Here is a 21301-nt window from a genome sequence, read left to right on the forward strand (position 1 = left end):
GTACACCTCTTCCACCACTTTCACATTGTGTCAAATGATAGAGAAACAATTTTATATATTGCGTTTGGGATGCTTTCTTCACATTTGGACCCAACTGTCTTGATTTTTGTTTTTCTGCTACACTATAAAGTTCTCAGACAAGCACCATAAATGAACCACAGTGGCTATAAATGTAAATAGCCTCAGAAACCAGACAAGAAAGAGTAAAGGGGGAACAGTGTGAACATTAAGGAGTAGTGGGGCCTATGGAAAATTAGTGTGTATGTCTCTTAAAAAGAGTAATCACTCCTCAGGTTGGGATCACTTGTCTTGTAAGAAAAAGGTCCCTCGCCACAGGATAGCTGCATTTTTGTAATGAAATTTCCCAGTTTGCAAATGTAGGCAACTCTTTCATACTTTCAATACAGATATAACTAAACAGATCTGTGAACTAAATTCAGTTGAAGTTCTCCAGTGTATAAACTCTGGATAGTTTTCTAGTCCTTATAAAGCTAAAAGTTACAGAATTATGTCACTCAACCAAGAGGGACATATAATAACACTCTCATGCTTGTGAGGAAGGACATATCCATGCATCAAGTAAAGAATTGCACTAGCCAAACTTATGACTTAATATTTTCAAACATTTCTTCATTTAAAAAACTTCGTATTAATCAGAGGCCTCTAAATAAACTGTTATCAAAACAAATTTCTTCTAAAAACAACCTCGATTATACAGCAGAGTAAGAGGAAAGATTTGGTTTGTGATTTTCATGAAGAACATTCTAGTCATCACTGATAGCCTGAACATAAAATATTTATAAGCAAATGTTGAATATCATGTTTTAAATCAATAAAATAAAGCATCAGCATATTTTACTGACTTTGTGACAGTGTAAAACATGCTTGTGTTACATATATGAATGTCTGCATATGTGTATCCAGATTTTGTTTCCCTGCTGGATAGATCTTAGTATATATGCAGAAGTCCACACACAAAAGCAAATTCTACCACCAGATGGAGCTTAGCTTCCATTAAAGCAGCAGATATATATAAAAGGGATTTCAAGAGTTTGCTTGAATTCTTTGTATACTTCAGGAAAGAACAGAAGAAAAGAGGTAAACTTCAAAGGAGGCTGAATGTTTTACAAGCTTGTTACAAATGCCAGTTACCAGGGCACCTGAGGTATCCTGCATAAGAGTACTCATTTGATCTGGTGCTAAGTGGCTACTCATAAATGATTTGACAATTGACTTCCTTCCTTTGTATTCCTTTCCCTTTTTTTGGGGGGGGGGGGATGAGAAGGTTAAATTCCTATATGTTTAAGTGCCTAGCTTTAAATAAAAATTGCAGATCATCACTATAATGGAACCTCAGTAAAATTATCAAAAGAAACAGTTTAAGTTGCATAAAGAATGAACTTATGTTACACGAGAGAACATGTATTTTCCATTTGCTGAGTTTAAATATAGTACGGAAGGCATCTACTACAGTACCTGAAATAGAGTCAGTTAGTGGTAAAAGTTACTTCAGGAGTATTCTCAAAGGAGGCAACAATTTATTAATTAATTTCTAAAATCAATAGACTGCATATGTATCCAGATTTTGTTTCCCTGCTGTGTGTCCATGCAAAGCTCATTGTATGTTCAAAGCAGGGGTGGGCCTATGGAGCAGTCAGTTATAAACCAAGACAAGGTGTCTTTCTAAGGAAAGGGTTACTTATAGAGTTGAGAAAAGACGTAAATGAGTGCACCCCAACTGTGCATGTAAATTGAGCATTGATTTCAGTGTGACTTATAAGTAACAAAACAACAGAGAGAGGTCAGGAAAGGTATGCCAGTCAAAGAGAAGTAGGGATGAATATTGTAGGAAGGATAAGAATTGAATAAACAAAGGATAGGTCGTGTGCTCCCAGGAAGAGAGGACATCTGAGCAGCAGGAAGGGGGTGAGGAGTATGTGGTCAGAAAGGCAACACGTCTGATTCCACTGAAGGTACACGCTGGCCTAAAGGCAGATCCAGCCTGCCAGCTGTGTGGTGGGCTAAGATGATGGAGGAAATAGTAAATGACAAATGGTGAGTTTACTTGAGATTATTTAAACAAAGTTATTGAAAATGGTGGATCAGGAAGGTATAAGGTGGAGAGGGTTATTTATAGAGCTTATGAAGGAACAGAAAATTTAGGAGATTCATTCAGTACACAGCCTGCCTTTCTGCTTAATTTCTTTTATACCTGTCACCCACATTTATCATTCTAGGCTAAAAGAATATAAAGACTTATAAAGCATGCCTTCGATGCTCAGCAGTGTGTTCAAAGTCATGAAGCAAAGATCACAGGGGCGATCAGGAAATGGTAAGAGGTTGTGGGAGTGTGGCCTGTAGGACATGTGGCTTGAACCAATCAGTACATAAACCAAGGGATGGCAAGAGAAAAAGGTCAGCCTGGATTTAATGAGTAGGTCAAAGGGACAGGTGGTTACATAGAAAACCAGAAAAAACGAACCAAACCTCCAAAAGATGGAGAGCAACATTCTGAAAAACATGAATTTGGGAATGAGCTTGAGGGGGAGTGTAAAAATATAGATTCAGTTTTCAACTAAATTTAACTAAAAAGTGAGATGCCCTAGTGTAAACATGTTATTCTGTAGGAATTTGGAGATATAAGACTGAAGTCCACTTAATCTGCACTGAAGGCCAGGGGGCCAGAAATTGGCGCTGGAAGTAGCATTATCAACATCCCTCATTTAATATTTCATATAATAGGGAGGACTATTTGAGCTATTTCATTAGTGTTTTGCAGCCTGTTTTTCCTTCCCCCTTATATTCAAAAGGTGTAGCCCGACTTTATTATTCCTTACCTCAGTGATTTTGAAAGGAAGAAAGCAAGAGCTTCAAGTTACAGCTGCTGCTGGTTCTGGTCTAAGACCCCAAATCTATGAGATGTTGCTCATGAATGCTAGATAAGGGAAAAGAGGCAAGAGGAGAGAGTGTCAAATAAAGAGAGTTGGCGGGGAGAAGGGTGGATGATGGGACCCAGGAATAAAGGGAACAGGTTATGTTACTGCCCCTGACTTCTGGACCTGCAGGGATAGCAGGATCCTCCAGGGCCAACAGTGGAGGATGACCTGAGGGACTAGAGGAGCAATTCTGATGCTTCCACACTTTTGAAGACCCAGGGTTTTTAGTTATCCCTGAGGCAAGAGGAGGCTGAAGAATGACTGAAGTGGACTTTTGTTCCAATTTTATAGGCATGGACCTTGAAATTGGAAGTAAATTGGTTTAAAAATCAAAGATTCATATGCTTCAACCTGTTCTTAAGTATCCGTTATTTTTTACATTCCATTTCCTTTGCTAAGGTTCTACATTTCTCTAGAGTTTGTATCTACTTACTTAGATGCTTAATTTAAGGATAGTTGACTCTGCTACTACATTGGAATTAAATTTTATGCTTGAAAAGAACTTAGCAGGTTACTCTTACTTAAAAAAAAAGAAAAAAAAAAAAAAGAAAAACTGGAGCTAATCAAAGAGCTAAAACAGTCAGTCTCACAGAGATTCCATCTTAAAGATGTACAAGAAGAATGTTTCAATATAATTTACATTTAGGAAGTGGGAGTGTTCACTGGTGCTCTGTGAATGCCCAAGGAGGATGAGTTGTCTTCAGAAAGTTTAGGAAAGGAGTTTAGTAAAGCCTGAGCGAAATTTTTAGTACCTAGGCCACAGTGAGACAGTTCATTCTCTGCATCTCACATGTTGGAAGTTTCTCTCCTCAACTGTCACCAACAATGACAATTCACTTTAACCAGACAGAACTTTCCATGCACATAATTTTCATTTGTTTCTCTCAGATTTCAACTGTACCAAGGAGAATAGGAATTCTACCTTTGTGGACCACTCCCATAGGTGCAAAACTTCTTGATTGTAAGAGATGCTCATGATTTGTTCTGCTATTTGGTTTGCATCTTAACCAGGAGAGACAGACACATCAGTTGCTCATAACTAACTCCTCCATTTGGCCTAAAGTTCATAGAAAAATGAGAATTGAAACAACTAGAACAAAATTAAATAAATCAATTCTATTTTTTTTAAATCACCAGGTCTTTTAGTTTCTCATTCTATCAAGGATCACTTTCAGATCTTAATTAACAAGAAAAATGTAGGAGGAACACCAAAAATACACATGCCACTCACTAACTATGTAATCTCAGGATTCTTACTTGGTATCTATGGCCTTAGGCTCTTCTGTATTGTATAGATCCCTATAAGTCCCAGAAAGTGGATTGACAGGGAGGGAGGATGGAAAAGAAGGGATGGTGGAATGAAATTAACCTAACTGTTCTGCGTACGTATATGAATATGCCACAATGGATTTCACTTTCACAACTATAAAGATCCAACTTTAAAAAACATTAAAAAATAGAAAGAAAACCAGTAGAGGAGACAGGGAGGGAAGAAAGAAAGGGGAAGAACTGGGGACAGAATTGGAGCAAATTATATTCCTTGCTTGTATGTTTATGTTAAAATGAACCCCAATATTATATACAACTCTAATGCACTAATTAAAAAAAAAAAAAGCTAGGGACAGCTTTTCCTGACCTTCATTCCCCAAGCCCTTTCAATAGTTTTGTAAGCATTTGATTTTTTGAGTGAATACTTCTTCTTGGAAAAAAGTTATATCTGATAATTTTTGAAAATTTCTTGGCAAAAAGTAAATTACAACTTTAATACCAATTATTAAATAACAAATTTGTTTCCAAGAGCTTTTTTCTTTTTTCTTTTTTTTTTTTTAGTACTAGAGATTGAATCCAGAACCTTATGCATGCTAGGTAAATGCTCTGCCCCTGAGCTATATACCCCCAATCCTTTTTATTTTGATAACAGGGTCACTAATCTGCCCAGGTGGGCCTCAAACTTGTGATATTCCTGCCTTAGGCTCCTGAGTAGCTGGGAATACAGGTGTGTACCATAGTGCCAGACACAAGGTATTATTTATCATGACAAAGATCACTGAGATTCTATGAAGGAAGAAAAAAAAAAGCAGTCTTTTTCATACTTTGTCCCTACTTATGTTTCTAGGTAATATTTATTCCTGAATTTATTCAAGTCTTATAAATATTTCTCCATATATATATATATGGGGGCCGATAGAGAGATGTTATTTAATCAGAGCACTACAAAATGGATAAAACTAAAATATCCAGCCTTTGGGAATGTATTAATGCTGACACTATTTTGTGTTTAACTGGAACATAATGCTTATCTTGAAGGGAGTGGATGATAGTCATTCAGAGATGTACTCTGGATGTTATAAATAAAGGCAAGTCCTTTGTTTGGAGAGGTAGTAAAGGATAGGCATTGCCTACTCTCTGGTTCAGGAGTAGCTGGGCCCAAATACACATGGATCAAAAGTGTTTTTGACAGTGAGCTATAAGGAGATGGCCTGGTGTGAGTGACAGATCTACCTTTGCTTCTTTCTAGTAGTACTACATGTCTCTTTTGCAACAGAAAGATTATCATGGTATCAGAGAGTCTAAACTCTACCTGCATCCACTGTATTGCATCTGAGATCAAGCTGTTCAAGTGGGCTGGAAGGGCATCCAAGACGGATTCTCTGGATGCACAAACAATTCCTCTGGTGGGACACACAGTGACAGTTAAGATAGGGTGGCAGTGCCCATAAGAGATCTTGTTCATGAAGTCATTAGCAACAGGAACAAGAGCACGGTGACAAGACCAGAGAGTATCAGAAACTGAAGGACTTCTAGAACATACATGAAATTGCTGGAGAGGATGTTGAGAGGTTAAGTTGTGACAGAAACCATGGGGGCTCAAGTTATAATAATTTAGATTTAAAAATGAAATGAGTGGAAGTATAATCTCATTTTTATGCCACAGGCTAGTGAGACTGCAACATAAAAGATATATGATCACTCTAAAAAGGTGTTCATCTGCATTGCCAATGAGAATAGTTAATGATAAAAAATTATTTGATTGAACATTATTTACAAAAACCAGATGTATTTTTTGTATTCCCCCACTTACACAAAGTCAGACACCTAGTTTCTAGAAGTTCTTCTTGTATAAACATTATAATTTTTGTTTAGAACAATTCTCTCAAGAAAATGTCCACAGGATAATGATAAACTTTTTTTCTGTTTCCACACACAAACACACACATACACCCAAATTTTTAAAAAGTTAAATTTTTAGATTGCCTTTCTTAAGGAATTTTATATTTAAGATTTAGCAATAGTTCAAAGGTAATGAAAAGAAGGATCAGAGAATGTCAATTACTACTCTCTTCTAATACATTTTTTGGTTCATGTACTGAGATTGACAGTTCCAAAATACTTCATGAAAAAAACTCTAGGGGGAACATATCCAATTTTTCACATTTGTCCTTTACTCTATCAACTCATTTATGGAGTTACATAAAGATGATCCTTAATTATTAATTAATGATAAATAATTACATATTATAAAATTTCAGTGTGGTAAGAGTATAAAACTAACTTCGAAATTGAATAAGTGTTTGATATTAAGTAACAATTTAGTAAATTAAAATTCCATTTAGGCAATACCCATAACTTTGGGAAGAAGTAGCAGTATGCATAACTGTATGATTAATCCAAATCTTTTAATATTCATTCAGATTCCCAAACCAGAGCTAAGAACAGTTGGTCTGCAGTTGTCCCTACTTGCTTTATACCATATTACATTTGTCTTAAATTTCTAATTCGTGGAAGAACTTATGGATATTCCCACTGGGATCTTCAAAACTCTTAATTTGTGTAGGTATTCTGGCTTCTTTCCAGATGTATGTGAACAGCAACTGATACAAGAAACAAACAGGCGGAAACATCTTTGAATAGCATTCTTTTACCATCAGGTCACACATACCTCCATTCAGTAAAACATGCCACTGAATTCCTGAGCTGGGCAGTTCAATAATGCATTTTTAAAACTCAGGTGGGATTAAAGAGAATGATTTTCTATTCAAACAAAAAAAAAAAAAAAAAAAGGAACTATGAACTTTACAGGGTCTTAAAAACACACACAGGATGGGGAAAAAAATTCCTCCAAACTATTGAAGAAAATTAGTAACACACAGATTTTATCATCTATTTCCTCCTCCTCAAAGGAATGTTTTGTTATCCAGACTGAAGAGCTTGCTTTCAACAAAATTAAGGGCTCAGACATAAAGAATAGAAAAGAAAAAAATAAAAGAATGAAAACCAAACACTAACCAATACACCAACCAATTTCAATAGCTCATTTTATAATGAGATAGAACAAAGAACATAATGGATAGCTCCAAAATGGCAGAGTTCCAGAAACCTCATTCAATCTACTAGATGCTTTGCCAAACCTTATCCAAATAACCCAATTATGACAGACCAGTGGAAATTCTTACAAAATTGGCCCCCATGTGGAATCTCCAACTATGTTTCCACTCGGGTCAAAAGGATCACTAGGAGTGCCTTTTGGAAGTTTTCACCTCTGGGGTTCAACTGCAATTTTGTCAAATGGAGAATGAGGGGATACATCCAGGTAAAATTCTGGATGTAGATTTATATCAAATTTTTTCAAGCATAACAATAGTCCTATAGTCCTACTTTTTACACAATGTCCTAAAAAAGTATCCAAAGTAAAGGTCAGTCTGGCTTCCAGTGTATTGTGTAATCGTGAGTCTATCTCTGCATCTGCTTTTTTGCAATTGTTATATCACAAGGTCGATGGAGACCTACCTCATAGAAACCCTGTGAGGATTAATTAAGATTAAATTGGAAGAAAAAAATGGTATTAGAGAAGCCAGGCTTCATCTATGCTGCTAAATAGGCCCAGATGTTTTAACAACTGTCAGATTATTTGGTAGCATCTTCACTAAGTAGAGAATTAATTTGCATAATGCATTTCAGCTGCAAAGACATTTATAAAAATCAAAGAATACAATGTTACAGATGGGAAGGGAAAAAACAATCTGACTCCTCTCTGGCCTTGCTCATCTTACTGGCCATCATTCACTCAAGATTTTTTCCTACGGAGCAAACGTTGTAACTAAGAATTTCATGGCTAAAAAAGACTTTATACTTTCTCATTCCTGAGATCTTCCTTACTCCTGTAAAAATAGTGAATGGATTTCAACATTTTTCATGGCTTGCAGTACTGCCGAAGCACAGAGAATCTGTTCAGCAAGAGAATACTTGTCTTTTTCATCTTCCACTTGTGTTATCCAAACATAACTGTTCTTCATTGCCTGGGGAAATGCCATCAACTTTAGAGCTTATCGAAATGACATTAATAATCGTAGGTGGGAATCAGCCTTTGTTAATTTCACATGCAGATCCAAGGGTGTTCTAAAATTTGTACACTGGAGTGGTGATGGGCAAAGGAAAGGAATACGGGAAACACTGAAAAGTACTGGTTGTACTCATTTCTTTTGTTATTAAAGAAAAAATATTGAGAGGTCTATCTTTGAGAGCCTTTAAGAAATCTTAAAATAGTATTTTTTCAATATCATATAACACAGTGCTTAGGAATATGAGCTCTGAAGCCATATAACCAAATTTTATTACCATTTCTACCACTTACTGCTTGGGTGACTCTGAATTAGTTACTTATAATGTTTATGTGTTGGTTTCCTCATGTTTTGTTTTGTTTTGTTTTTGAGATGGGTTTTCACTACATCCAGGCTGGTCTCAAACTCCTGGGCTCCAATAACCCTCCTGCCTCAATCTCCTGAGTTGCTGAGACAACAGGCATTTGCTTCTCAATTTTAAATGGTGATAGGTGTGCTACCCAGCACATAAGGGTATTATGAGAAATAAGAATATATTATCATGTACATACAAAGCAGTGAGAACAGTATTTGGAGCATAGTTAGTAAACATTCAATAAGTATTAGTTTAAAATTTTAAATTAATAACCATAATTTCAACTCAGTATCATTTCACAGACAAGAAAATTTCAACTGTTGAAAAATTTTCTAAAACATTCAGACCCATTTTTCTCTTTTAGAAGCTATTAAGTATTGGATTCTACTGTCATGTATAATTAAAAAGGACCAATTTTTTTAAAAAATCTACTAAATATTGAGTGAGATATCCTCAGAACCTTCCAGTATAGTGGGGTCATTGTTCTAATATTTCTCCTGTAAGTACTCTGCTTTAGTAAAATATGTCTCTAGATGTTTCCTAAACCTTTGGGGACAAATATACCACATAGTACCATAGATTTTCTTTCCTTGATTACCAAAGGATATATTAAGACTCAGTCCTCACTGGGCATGGCGGTACACACCTATAATTCGAGAGGCTGGGGAGGCTGAAGCAGGAGAATCAAGAGTTCAAAGTCAGCCTCAGCAACTTAGTGAGGTGCTAAGTTACTCAGTGCCTCTGGGTTTAATCCCCAGTACTCCTCACTGCCCCCCAAAAAGGAGAGAGACTCAGTCCTCTGTACTAGCAAAAGCGAACACACACACACACACACATTGATTTAACTCAGATGTCCGCTGGAGATCCACTGCACTGAGCAAGGTGGCTCTGCTTCTCTCAGCTGGGCTCTCCACCCATGAGTGGCTAGCTGGAGATCAGCTGGCCCAGGTTCTCATCTTCCTTCTGGCGGCAGCAGGCTAAGCTGGCGTTCTTCTCACTATGGTGGCAGAAGTGTAAGAAAACAAGCAAAATGCATGTGGTAGCTTAAGGTTTAGTGTCAATGGCACACCATCACTTCTGATTCACTCCATTGGTCACAGCAGGTCTCAAGATGAATCCCAAAGTCAAGAAGTGAAAACATCATCCTCTGGAGGAAGGAAAAGGGAGGACAAGAGTGTTTCTGAACAATAACACATTCACCAAAGAGATCAAGAAGTGAGCACAACACTCTTTTCCCTTGAGCTCAAATATAATTCTTGTGTACTTAATAGCCACTACAATAGGAAACCTGGTAAAAATGATGGGGAGAAGAAAGAAATCCAACTTAGACTTTTTGGTTTTATAATTTTTTAATACTTCATAATTCTTACAATATTTTTAACAGAATAATAGATCTGGACTCCAAATTCTAGCTTTCCAAAATATAAAGCATTACACTACTATATTTTTATAACATGATATTTATTGTGACTGAGTTTGAAAAAAATATGTATGCATACATTAAATGTCAACGAAAATGTCATTAGTTTTAAAAATATAAATAATTTACTTATCAATTATTTCTTTTTTGGGAGATAAAACAGATTTAGAATTGTTTTTTTACTTTTCATGTTAAAAATATGTATACATTTTTCAATTCTGAAATTAACATCTATAAGAACATGTACAAATGGTACAATGTTAACCACCAACTACATAGCCACTTCTAATCCACTAATTTTAAAGCATGCTAACAAAGTAAATTTTTTTTTAATTTACTTATTTCTGAATTGAACTTTTAAAATAACTTCAGTCTTTCCTCTTCCAAATGGGTACTAATGGTTCACTTAAAATGTTATGATTTATGCTTCCACAAATTCACAATTAGTTTTGACATTAGAACAAAGTGAAATTTACACATTTTTAGTAGAAAATGTTCTGCAATTTTATTTTCAGATCGCTGTATTTATATATGTGAGATAAAATTTCACAGTGACAGTACATTAGTATCAAAAAGAATTCTGTTAAACCAATGCAAAATGCTTAAAATGGCCGCAATAACAATGGTTCTGATAGGATAAAGGGGTCTGACTTTTACCTGTAGATAAGTATACTTGCATCACCTCTAAACTGAGGACTTTAATGGAAAAGAAAAAAAAAAATTACTGCCTCTTACCAATACAAGTTACTGATGGTATTGTTCAGTTTCAAATTCCTAAAGAAAGTAAATTGCATTTAACTAGGTAGCATACATTTAGAAATAAAAGTCTTTCCAAAAACTCTTCCATAGCTAGAAGCAATTTCAGCAATCCTAAGGTATAACTACTATTCTTTTTTAAGTGGTCTTGGAAAACAGAGGATGAACAGGTTTTAATTATAGTAATTAAATTTACAAAGCAATGATAAAAACATAACTGCAAAGTTACTTCTTTATCTCTTAACAATCAATAAAATAATTTATATTTACTGATTAGCCAGTAACTCTATCCCTTCACCTCTGCCTACAGTATGCTGGAAAAGTGGCTTGGAAGCCAGAAGCCCTAGGACTTCCATCTGGTCATTGGACGTCCCCCAGGCTTGTCCATTCCTGGATGCTCACTCTGAGCTTCTGGCTTTCTGATGTACGTGTCACAAACTCTATTTTGGAAGTCTTTGCCAGGAGCCTTTGTCATGCTGGCTGTGAGTTTAAAATGTATCACTCTTTCTGAGTTTAAGCCCTATCTCCTTTACAATGCAGCCCCCAGGACACTGGGCAAGGTCAATAAGATCCCTGAACCCCAACTTTCTCATCTGAACAATGAAAGCTGGGATGAGGATGGGGGTGGGTGGGTCTTGTTCTTCTAAATTTTCAGTGCTGTGTATCACAAATTGCTCCAAGATAAATCCACGCCTGATATCATAGTCCCTTGTTGAGATCTGTGTTGCCACAGTTGACACCCTGGAGAATAAGGTGATTTTGCTGTGCTGCAAACACAGGTAATGTTTCCCCTGCCTTTCAAAGTCTTAAAACTTTCTCTGAAGACTTCAACAGGCACAGGACATGGCCTTTGTTCTAGCTTCTCTCCTTACAGTTACCACCCCAAAAGGGACACAGATGTTCTAGCCAAATCTACACATTGCCCACTTAGTTCACCCTCAATAGTGTGAGTTAACTGATTTGTGTTTCCTAACATCCCTAGAGAAAGGAAAAGTGGTGAGACCAGGCATTTAGATCCAACCTACATTCAAACAATCCATCTCATTTAGGAGAATGAATTGCAATAATTATCCCATGCCTATTATAATCTACTCATTTAAATGCAAAATATAAATTCAGTTACTATATGGATACTTGAGAAATACAGGGAAAAAAGAAATCTCACAAGGTCAATATTTTATTGTCTACTTTTAGCTGAAAACATTTCGTGCAACTTTGATATTCCACATGCAGTCTAAGGTCTGGTATGATCTGATCTGTTTTTATAAAATAAATGTATAAAATAAAAGGCATTTCTAATGATTATATGTACGTAATTGTTTAGTGTAAAGGAAGATATTAATATTCAAGACCTATATGTCAATGGAAATTGGAAAAAATAAGAACTTGATTTAACAAGAGGCACTATCTTCATTGAAAGAGTAAGTAATTTGACTCTATGATGTGCTTTACAGAAGGTTGCCAACCAGGGATTGACTAAAAACACTCGACTTCTATGAAACCCTCCAGACATTTAAACTTACTCAGAAAAATAGGATTCTTTAAAATAAGTCAAAATTACATTTCATAAACCAAAGAGGATATGTAACTCAAAAGTAATAGAAAAGCAGGAGGAGATTACATCTCCTTTAATGATACAGAGGAATAGGAGACAAATGATGAAGAAAACTGAAACAGTTCCATTTCCTGTCATGCCCCCACCCTTTTTTTGAAGGTGTGGAAAATATCAATACAAGACAAAAAGATAAAACATGGTGACAATTTTAGCATTGAAAAGTCTGAAGACTTATTTGTCAGCTTCAATATAGTATGATTAATAAACAGAATTAAGATAATCACTAAAACTTTCTAAATTCTCATTCCTAGGAGGTTCATTATTTCAACTTGACCTTTCAGCCTTTGTGAAAAGATTTGTTATGTGAAGGTAGTTATTCTCTACCATGTACTCTTTCCTGGTTCAGGCAATTTATATTTGACACACACAACTTCACAGATATAAACAGTTATCCACTTTTATAATCTAAGCATCGCATCCTATAAATCATAAGATATAGAAAATATTCTACCACATATTAGGGGGAGTAGAGGTGGGGAATAAAACAGAACACAGATACTTAAACAAAATTAAGCAGAAGTTTTTGGATGCCGTCTGTGTACTTCATGCTACCAGTAGCTGGCCAATGAGTGCAGAATTTCTTTCTTTAATTAAGGCAGTAATAATGATGGCACCTTGCCTTAAATTCTCCTGTAGCTTCTGCTCATCCTGAAAATAAATAAAACAATAATTATTTCAGTGCAAAAAAGATGACACACATTAAATGTGATAAGGAGTCACTTTGCAAGACCTGCTGCTATACAGACTTGGAATTTTATAAAACTAAACCTTACTAACTGGCATGAACTCAGTTCCCTAAATAAAGGGGAAGTGCTTTTGCAATTGCTTTTCATTACAGACAATATATATCTGCTAAAGACATAAAGAAAAACACTGATACAATTTCAAATGTTAACAGAAACAAGATTATTTTCCCTTAATCTGATTTCTGACCAATTTTGGCTCTCCACTGAAGTGTGAATATTTCCTCGATGATGCAAGTGTTTCCTTCTCTTATTTCTGAGTGTTCTCCAACTTGGTTATGAACTGCCTGTGAGTACTGGCGTGGGGGAAAAACCTGTTGTTTGTGAAGTAAGGATCAGGAAAAATTGTGAAATTATCTCACAAGTTGCTAAGATGTGGTTTTGCCATTGAAATCATGTTACCTATGAAAATCTGTTTATTCTAACTATTTAGACTTCCTGAAGGTATGACGGTTTTAATGTGAACACAAAGGGAAAGTGGAGACAAAACCAGTAACTTCAAGGTCTCTACCTTATGAACTGTGTTAGATATTTTTTTTTTTTTAAAGATGGATATGGTAGTCCATCTGCAAACTTTGGTGTCATCTTTAATGCCCTGTTCCAACATCCAATTGATTTCTACCATCTACTGCCTCTACTTCCTATTGCTCATTGCATCTTTGCACATTAGGATGGGTTATTAAGGAGGATGACACTCAAACTGCCACTTCCAGAACATCTGTGTCCTCAATTACAGGGACAGTCTCATACAGTCTCTCTGAAGACGTGCCCTTTTTATCCCCATTCTCACAAAGCAGTCAAAATACTTATCTTAAAATGTATTTTAAGTCATTTTAAATTTTAAAATAAGATCACCATCCTGCCCACAATCCTTTGAAGGCTAACTTTTAGCCTCAGGACAAAGTCTGATCCCTCTACCTGCTAATAAAACATCTATTATCCTTTCAGCTTCTTGCCATTCCCTTTAAATCACTCCATTTTCTAAGCCACACAGAACTATTCAAGATTGCCCACACAAACCATTTTTCTGAGCTTGCATCTCTCTGCACGAGCTGATTCCTTCGCCAAAAAAGCTTTCCCGCAACCTTCCTAGCTTGGCTGACCCTAATTACTCTTTGTGGTTCAATTCAGGTATCTCTGACTCCTAAAATCTCTTCTGCCTCCTATTCTACAGCCCAGTTTGAGTGAGGTGACTGTTTCCACAGCTGCAAATTCCTCTAGCATACTGCATTTTAAGTCTTTTTAGTTGGTCATTTATTCCACCAGATGATGATTTTGTGATGTAAAGAATTTTTCATTTTATCTCTGAATATGGAACACTTAGCTCAATGCCTAACACATGGTAGCACTCCATAAATTATAAGAAATTCAAAGCAAAGAAGGCTCTAACTATGATAGCGAGATCATCGCCCTTTCAGTTTAACTCATATGTTGACATTGACTGCTGTTTAATACTTTGTTTACTCCTATTTGCATATTTTGCCTGAAGTCTGGGAATAGTACTGAGAAAAGGTATTCTTGAAGCCTCGTCACCAGCACCACGCCTCCACCAACCCTGGCCCTGGATTCCTTATGTGTAAGGATGATGGTGAGAGGTCACCTCTGCTTGAGCTGATTTTTCCCATCAATTTCCCCAGTTGCTAACTAGGGATATAGCTCAGTGGCAAAGTCCTTGCCCAGCACGTGCAAGGCCCTGGCTAAAAAATAAATAAATAAATAACAATCAACCCATCCATCCACCCATTCCTGGTTGTAGTCTACTGGGTAAAACTGGGGAAGACCCACAATGGCCAAACAGTGCTTATTTTGTTTCTTGCAATTAATTTTTATATGACATTTCAATATTGGAATTCAAATACTTTTCTAGTTTCCAGAATATCACAAGTCCTAAATGACATATAAACAAATCATTCTAAAGCTAAGAATGTTTGGTCTTAAATATTATATGCTTATGTTGGAATAGATATCATCCATGTCACAACACTCATATAAAAAAGTATTCCAAAACTGAACAAAATACAAACCAACTTATCAGTCTATATTTGTCATATCTGATCTATTAACTACAATATTGGAGGGTCTATAATGCACGTTTACTCTCTAGTATCATTTATTAAATTGAGAACTCAGATGATGGTAATTAAGCCTTCCTCTTTGGGAATTATCAAGAAACAAACAATAATAAATGCTAGTGAGGTTGTGGGGGAAAAGGAACACTGATACACTGTTGGTGGAACTGCAGAGTAGTACAACCATTCTGGAGAGGGGTATGGAGATTCCTCAAAAAACTAGGGATGGAACCACCATATGACCCAGATATCTCATTCTTTGGTATTTTCCCAAAAGATCTAAAATAGGCATATCATAGTGGTACACACAGGTCAACATTTATAGCTTCACAATTCATAGTAGCTAAATTATGGATTCAACCCAGGTCAATAGAGGAATGGATTAAGAAATTGTGATACATGCACACACACACACTCACTGGAGTTCTACTCATCCATAAAGAAGAATGGAATTATAGCTCCTGCCAGTAAATGGATGGAAATGAAGATTATTATCTAAGTGAAGTAAGCCAAAATCAGACACAAAGTTTGAATGTATTCTCTCACATGAGGAAACTAAACTAAAAAATAAAGAAAAGGAAGGTAAGGATAGGATATGGTAAAGATACAGAGAAGATCAGCAGTGTAGAAAAATAAAACAGAAACAGAGAGGAGGGGTGGGAAAGGTGAGAATGTATTTTTTAAAAATTCTTTTAAAAATCATGTTATGTGCATGTATAAATACCCCATAGGGAATTTCACCTTTATGTATAAGTAAAAAGAATCAATACAACATAAATAAATAGATGAGCAAAAGTAAGTTTAATAGAGGAAAGGAAGGAGAAGGGAAGAAGGGGGTGAACATGAACTAAAATCAAATCCCATACCTGGAATGAACCCAACTACTATGTGTAACTATAGCTCTAATTTAAAATAAAACAAACAAACAAAACAAAAAAAAAAGTTTCTATAGCTCTTTTGAAACCAGTTTATATTTGTCATTATGAAAGCAGCACAATAACAAAGAAATTAAGAAGTCTTTATGATCCCAGAGTTACAAAAATCATATTTCTATAACTTAGAATAAATCTTCTCTGCTCATAGAGATAACTCTATAACACATATTTTAGTTAAGAACTTAAGATGTTCTCTAAAAGATTAATTTATTTCTATAATTTTTATATGCTTATCTTTGAAAGATTCCACTGATTGTTTTCCCATTCTGCCTGAACTCATTTGATTATTTTTCTCCTTAGAAATCTGGGAATTTAAAAACTGATACAAAATGGTAAGACACACATATACTCAGAATATCCTATTATGTACAAAGATACACAATTTATAAATTGTTAAACTCATTTCAAAATTCCCTCTCTTGAGAACACAGAAAAATGCAAAGTCAAATGTTTCTCTTAAAAAAAGTATTTTTCTAATGATTGGTAAGGTTAAGAATTTTGTTCCTATATCTATTAAAGGCAAACTAAAACCACACTGAGATGTCATCTCACTCCAGTTACAAGGGCTGTTATCAAAAAGGCAAAAGAAAACAAATGTGGACAAAGAAGTGAAGGACTGGGGACCCTTTCACACTGTTGGTGGGAAGGTATATTAGTACAGTCATTATGGAAAACAGTACGGAGGTTCCTAAAAGTATTAAAAATAGAACTGACATCCAGTAGTCCAACTACTAGCTATATATCCAAAGGAAATAAAATCATTATCTTGAACAGACATCTACTGTTCTATGTTCATTACAACAATATTCACAACAGTCAAAATATAAAATCAACCTGAGAGTCCATCAATCAATGACTGGAAAAGAAAATCCATTATATTTACACAAAGGAATACTTAGAAAGAATGAAATTCTGTCATTTGCAACAACATGGATGAACCTGGAGAATATTAAGTGAAATAAAACAGGTACCGAAAGACAAATATTATATGATCTCCCTCATATGTGGCTTCCAAAAAATTGACCTCATAGAAATACACAATAGAGGAGCTTTAACCAGAGGCTTGGGTGGTTAGAGGGTACGGAATAGGGGAAGATGTTGGTCAAAGGATTTATAATTACAGTTACAGAAGAGTGATTGTTTTTTAAAAAATCCAGAATAGACAAACACATAGAGACAAAACTCAGAAAGATGACTGCGTCAGGTCAGAAGGTGGAGGGAAAGCTTAGGTGGAGGTGGAGAGAAATGGGAAATGACAGTGAGTGGTTATGGAGTGTCTTTGCCAGGTGATGAAAGTGCTCTAGTACTGATTTTGGTGATGGTTGTACATCTCTAAACAAATTAAAAACCACTGGATTTCCTGCTTTTAATGGGTGAATTATATGATATGTGAATTACATTTCAAAAGTCATTTTTTAAAAAGTATTTATTGCTGCAAATGGATTTGCAAAAAAAATCTTGGTTTAATCCTTGAGGATGGTGGGAAGCAGGGGATTCATGATTGACAAATGAGAGCATATACACATACTTCTTGGTGAGCTCCAAATATTTTAGAGTAAAAATGCTTAATATTAAACTAATAAGGTCAGTATGAGCAATGAAAAGTTATACTAGTAAATGCACATATGACTTTTTCCTTGATAGTCTTCCTCCAATCAACCTTAGCCCCAAACTATGAGAACAACATCAGAGAAATTCCAGAGGGAGCATGTTCCATAACACCCCCCAGTAAGTATTCCTAAAAACTATCAATATGGAAGCTGAAAAAAGTCTACCTGAGAGCAGAATAGGGACTACCAAGAGACAGAAAGTGTGGTGGGAAGAGGAAGGGGAAAAAAACAAGTTGAATATGATCAATGCATGCCACACTTATGAAATATCGCACTGAACCCCATTAATACAATTAACATGTGGTATTAATAAAAATATTTTAAATTAATAAAAACTAAAACACCATCAAGGTCACCAAAAACAAAGACTGAAAAACTATCATGGCCAAGAAGAGCCTAAGGAGACAACTAAAAGTAAGGGATACACTAAGACAGAAAAATATAGCAGATAAAGCAAAGAAAACCTGAATAAATTCAGGACTGTTGATAATAATATGCCAATGCTAGTTCACTGGTTGTAACAAACGTACCATACTAGTTAATACTATCATAGAAGAAACCAGGTATGGGGTTCACAGAAACTCCATAATATCTTCTTAGCTTTTCTGTAAATCTAAAATATTTTAAAAGAATTTTTTTCTTGATTTTAAAAATGGTTGTGTTAGAATTATAAAATTTGCATTACAAGGGCAAGTTATTTGTGTGCACTTGCTCATTTGTATGTTCCTTGAATAATACACAATATTCCTTTAGTAAATTATGCAACTGATAAGAAGACAGGATAGAGTCATATTGCTGGCATTCACGTACCAGCTTTGACAATTTTAGGGGACATTTGAGTGAATTATTGAGGTTGTATAGTTCTCCATATGTTTTGATTTGGATCTTAAATGTCCCCCAAAGGCCCATGTGATAAAGACTTAGCTACCAACATATGGTGCCACTGGGAGATGGTAGAACCTTCAAGAGGCAGGACCTGTTGGAAGGAAGTTAGGACATTGGGAATGTGCCTTTGAGGGTGTCAGTGGGACCCTGGTCACTGCTTCTTCTCTGCTACCTGGCTGCCCTACCTGGCTGCCATGAGATGAACAAGACTCTTTCACCAGGTGGTGGGACCATGAGGTAATATGCCACTGCACGCCCAAGGCACCACTGGACTGAAACTGGGAACCAAGCTAAACCTTTCTTCCTTTAAGTTATTTATCTTGGATATTTGTTACAGGGGCAGAAAGTGGACTAATACCATGTGTTCATCTAAAACCAGGATAACAGTATTACCTACCTCACAGGTTTTGTGTGTGTATATGTTGGGGGTTGATGAATTAGATTAGACATATAGTAAAGCACTCACACCTACTATTCAGTATTAATAAGCTAACAACTGTTAGTTTCACAGGGTATACTGATTTCAGCTATGATAGAGAAGCTGATAGCACAACTATTACATATGGAAAACTGATTGCAGTTCTTGCACAGTAACATAAGCATGGTCTATAATCCTAAAAAGAAAAGCCTAGTAGCTAATATTCACCACAAAAGACCTAGTGAGATCACTTTTTCCAAAATACAAAGAAAAGAGACCACAGAGAAAACAGGAAATGCCTCTGAGAAGAAAAGACAGATTACAATTTTGAGTTGGCAAGATGGGCTGAATTTGTGCAATGTGTAAGTAAAGTCCCTGACAGGACGCAGTTGCACAGAAGTCCTAATAAGTTGCTAAAAATCCTCCTTCAGTCGTCGCTCAGCTCCTGACTATGCATGTCCAGGTAAAAACCCAATGAAGACTTGCAGAGAACAACAGCTGGGAGGCTAGAGAGTTGAGCAGAGAATTCAAGGTTCACTGGGTTGGGGAGGAACAGGTTAGATACTGAGTTCAGCAAGAACAAAGAAACCTTAGTGTACATCCAGGGCTTCCATTTGAGATCTCTGAAAGACTGTGGCCACAGCTTAGGAATAAAAGCAAAATGGAACTAGACCTGGCCCAAGAGAGTAACAACTTCCACAGATCAAGGTGAACTCTCAGTAATACAACTGCCTGTAAGAACAAATTTTTATATTCTTTAATGGAAGCTAAAACAATGTAGAACCTTTAAGCTTTGTTACTAAAATGTGTCATAGAATAAAACTCTACTAAACAGGCAAACAAGCAGAAGTCAAAGAAATAGAAAACAAGGAACCGATAATCAAGAGAAAATGAATAATCAATTTAAGCAAATCCAGAAATGCAAGAAATGCAAGGGTTTCAAAACAACTATAATTAACATGCTAAAGACCAGAAGAAGAAATTAATATGTGGATGAAAAGGGAAGATGAACATGTTCAACATAGAATCTATAAAGAATATTTCTTTTTTAAATTTTTTAAAATTATTTATTTTTCAAATTTTTTACAGACTGCATTTTGATTCACTGTACACAAATGGGGTACATCATTTAGTTTCTATGGTTGTACACAATGTAGATTCATACCATTCAAGTAATCATATATGTATACAGGGTAATGATGTCTGTCTCATTCCATGATTTTTTTTTTATTATTTAAACAAATGGGATACCTGTTGTTTCTCTATTTGTACATGGAGTCAAAGCATACCATTTGCATAATCATAAATTTACATAGGGCAATGTTGTTTGATTCATTCTGTAATTTTTTCCCATCCCCCATCCCCCCACCCCTCTTTTCCCTCTATACAGTCCTTCCTTCATCCATTCTTACCACCCTCCTTATCCCTAACCCTAAACCTAAACCTTACCCTAACGCTAACCCCTCCTACCCCCCATTATATATCCTCATCCGCTTATCAGCGAGATCATTCGTCCGTTAGATTTTTGAGATTGGCTTATGTCACTTATCATGATATTTTCCAAGTTCATCCATTTGCCTGTAAATGCCATAATTTTATCATTCATCATGGCGCAGTAATATTCCATTGTATATATATGCCACAATTTCTTTATCTGTTCATCAACTGAAGAGCATCTAGGTTGGTTCCACAATCTGGTTATGGTGAATTGAGCAGCTATGAACATTGATGTGGCTGTATCTCTGTAGTATGCTGATTTTAAGTCCTTTGGGTATAGGCCAAGGAGTGGGATAGCTGGGTCAAATGGTGGGTCCATTCCAAGCTTTCTGAGGAATATCCATACTGCTTTCCAGAGTGGCTGCACTAATTTGCAATCCCACCAGCAATGTAGGAGTGTACCTTTCTCCCCACATCCTTGTCAACACCTATTGTTGTTTGTGTTCTTGATAATTGCTATTCTAATTGGGGTGAGATGAAATCTTAGGGTGGTTTTGATTTGCATTTCTCTTATTACTAGAGATGTTGAACATTTTTTCATATATCTGTTGATTGCTTGTACATCTTCTTCTGTGAAGTGTCTGTTCATTTCCTTAGCCCATTTTTCGATTGGATTATTTGTATTCTTGGTGTAGAGTTTTTTGAGTTCTTTATAGATTCTGGAAATTAGCTTTCTATCAGAAGTATGAGTGGCAAAGATATTCTTCCACTCTGTAGGCTCTT

The 21301-nt window shown here is 35.8% G+C and overlaps 1 protein-coding gene across 1 annotated transcript in view; it reads right to left on the reverse strand.

The window, feature by feature from the left end:
- Window positions 1–10001: 10001 nt before the first annotated feature.
- Window positions 10002–21301, reverse strand: part of CRPPA (CDP-L-ribitol pyrophosphorylase A) — a 369555-nt gene continuing 358255 nt past the window's right edge. Inside the window, exon 9 of the mRNA XM_079151915.1 lies at window positions 10002–13069. Coding sequence (XP_079008041.1) covers window positions 12965–13069 — 105 coding nt within the window. The 3' untranslated portion in view covers window positions 10002–12964. The remainder of the gene's footprint in view (window positions 13070–21301) is intronic.

The sequence above is a fragment of the Sciurus vulgaris genome, assembly GCF_902686455.1.
Source record: "Sciurus vulgaris genome assembly, chromosome: 8".
NCBI lineage: Eukaryota > Metazoa > Chordata > Mammalia > Rodentia > Sciuridae > Sciurus > Sciurus vulgaris.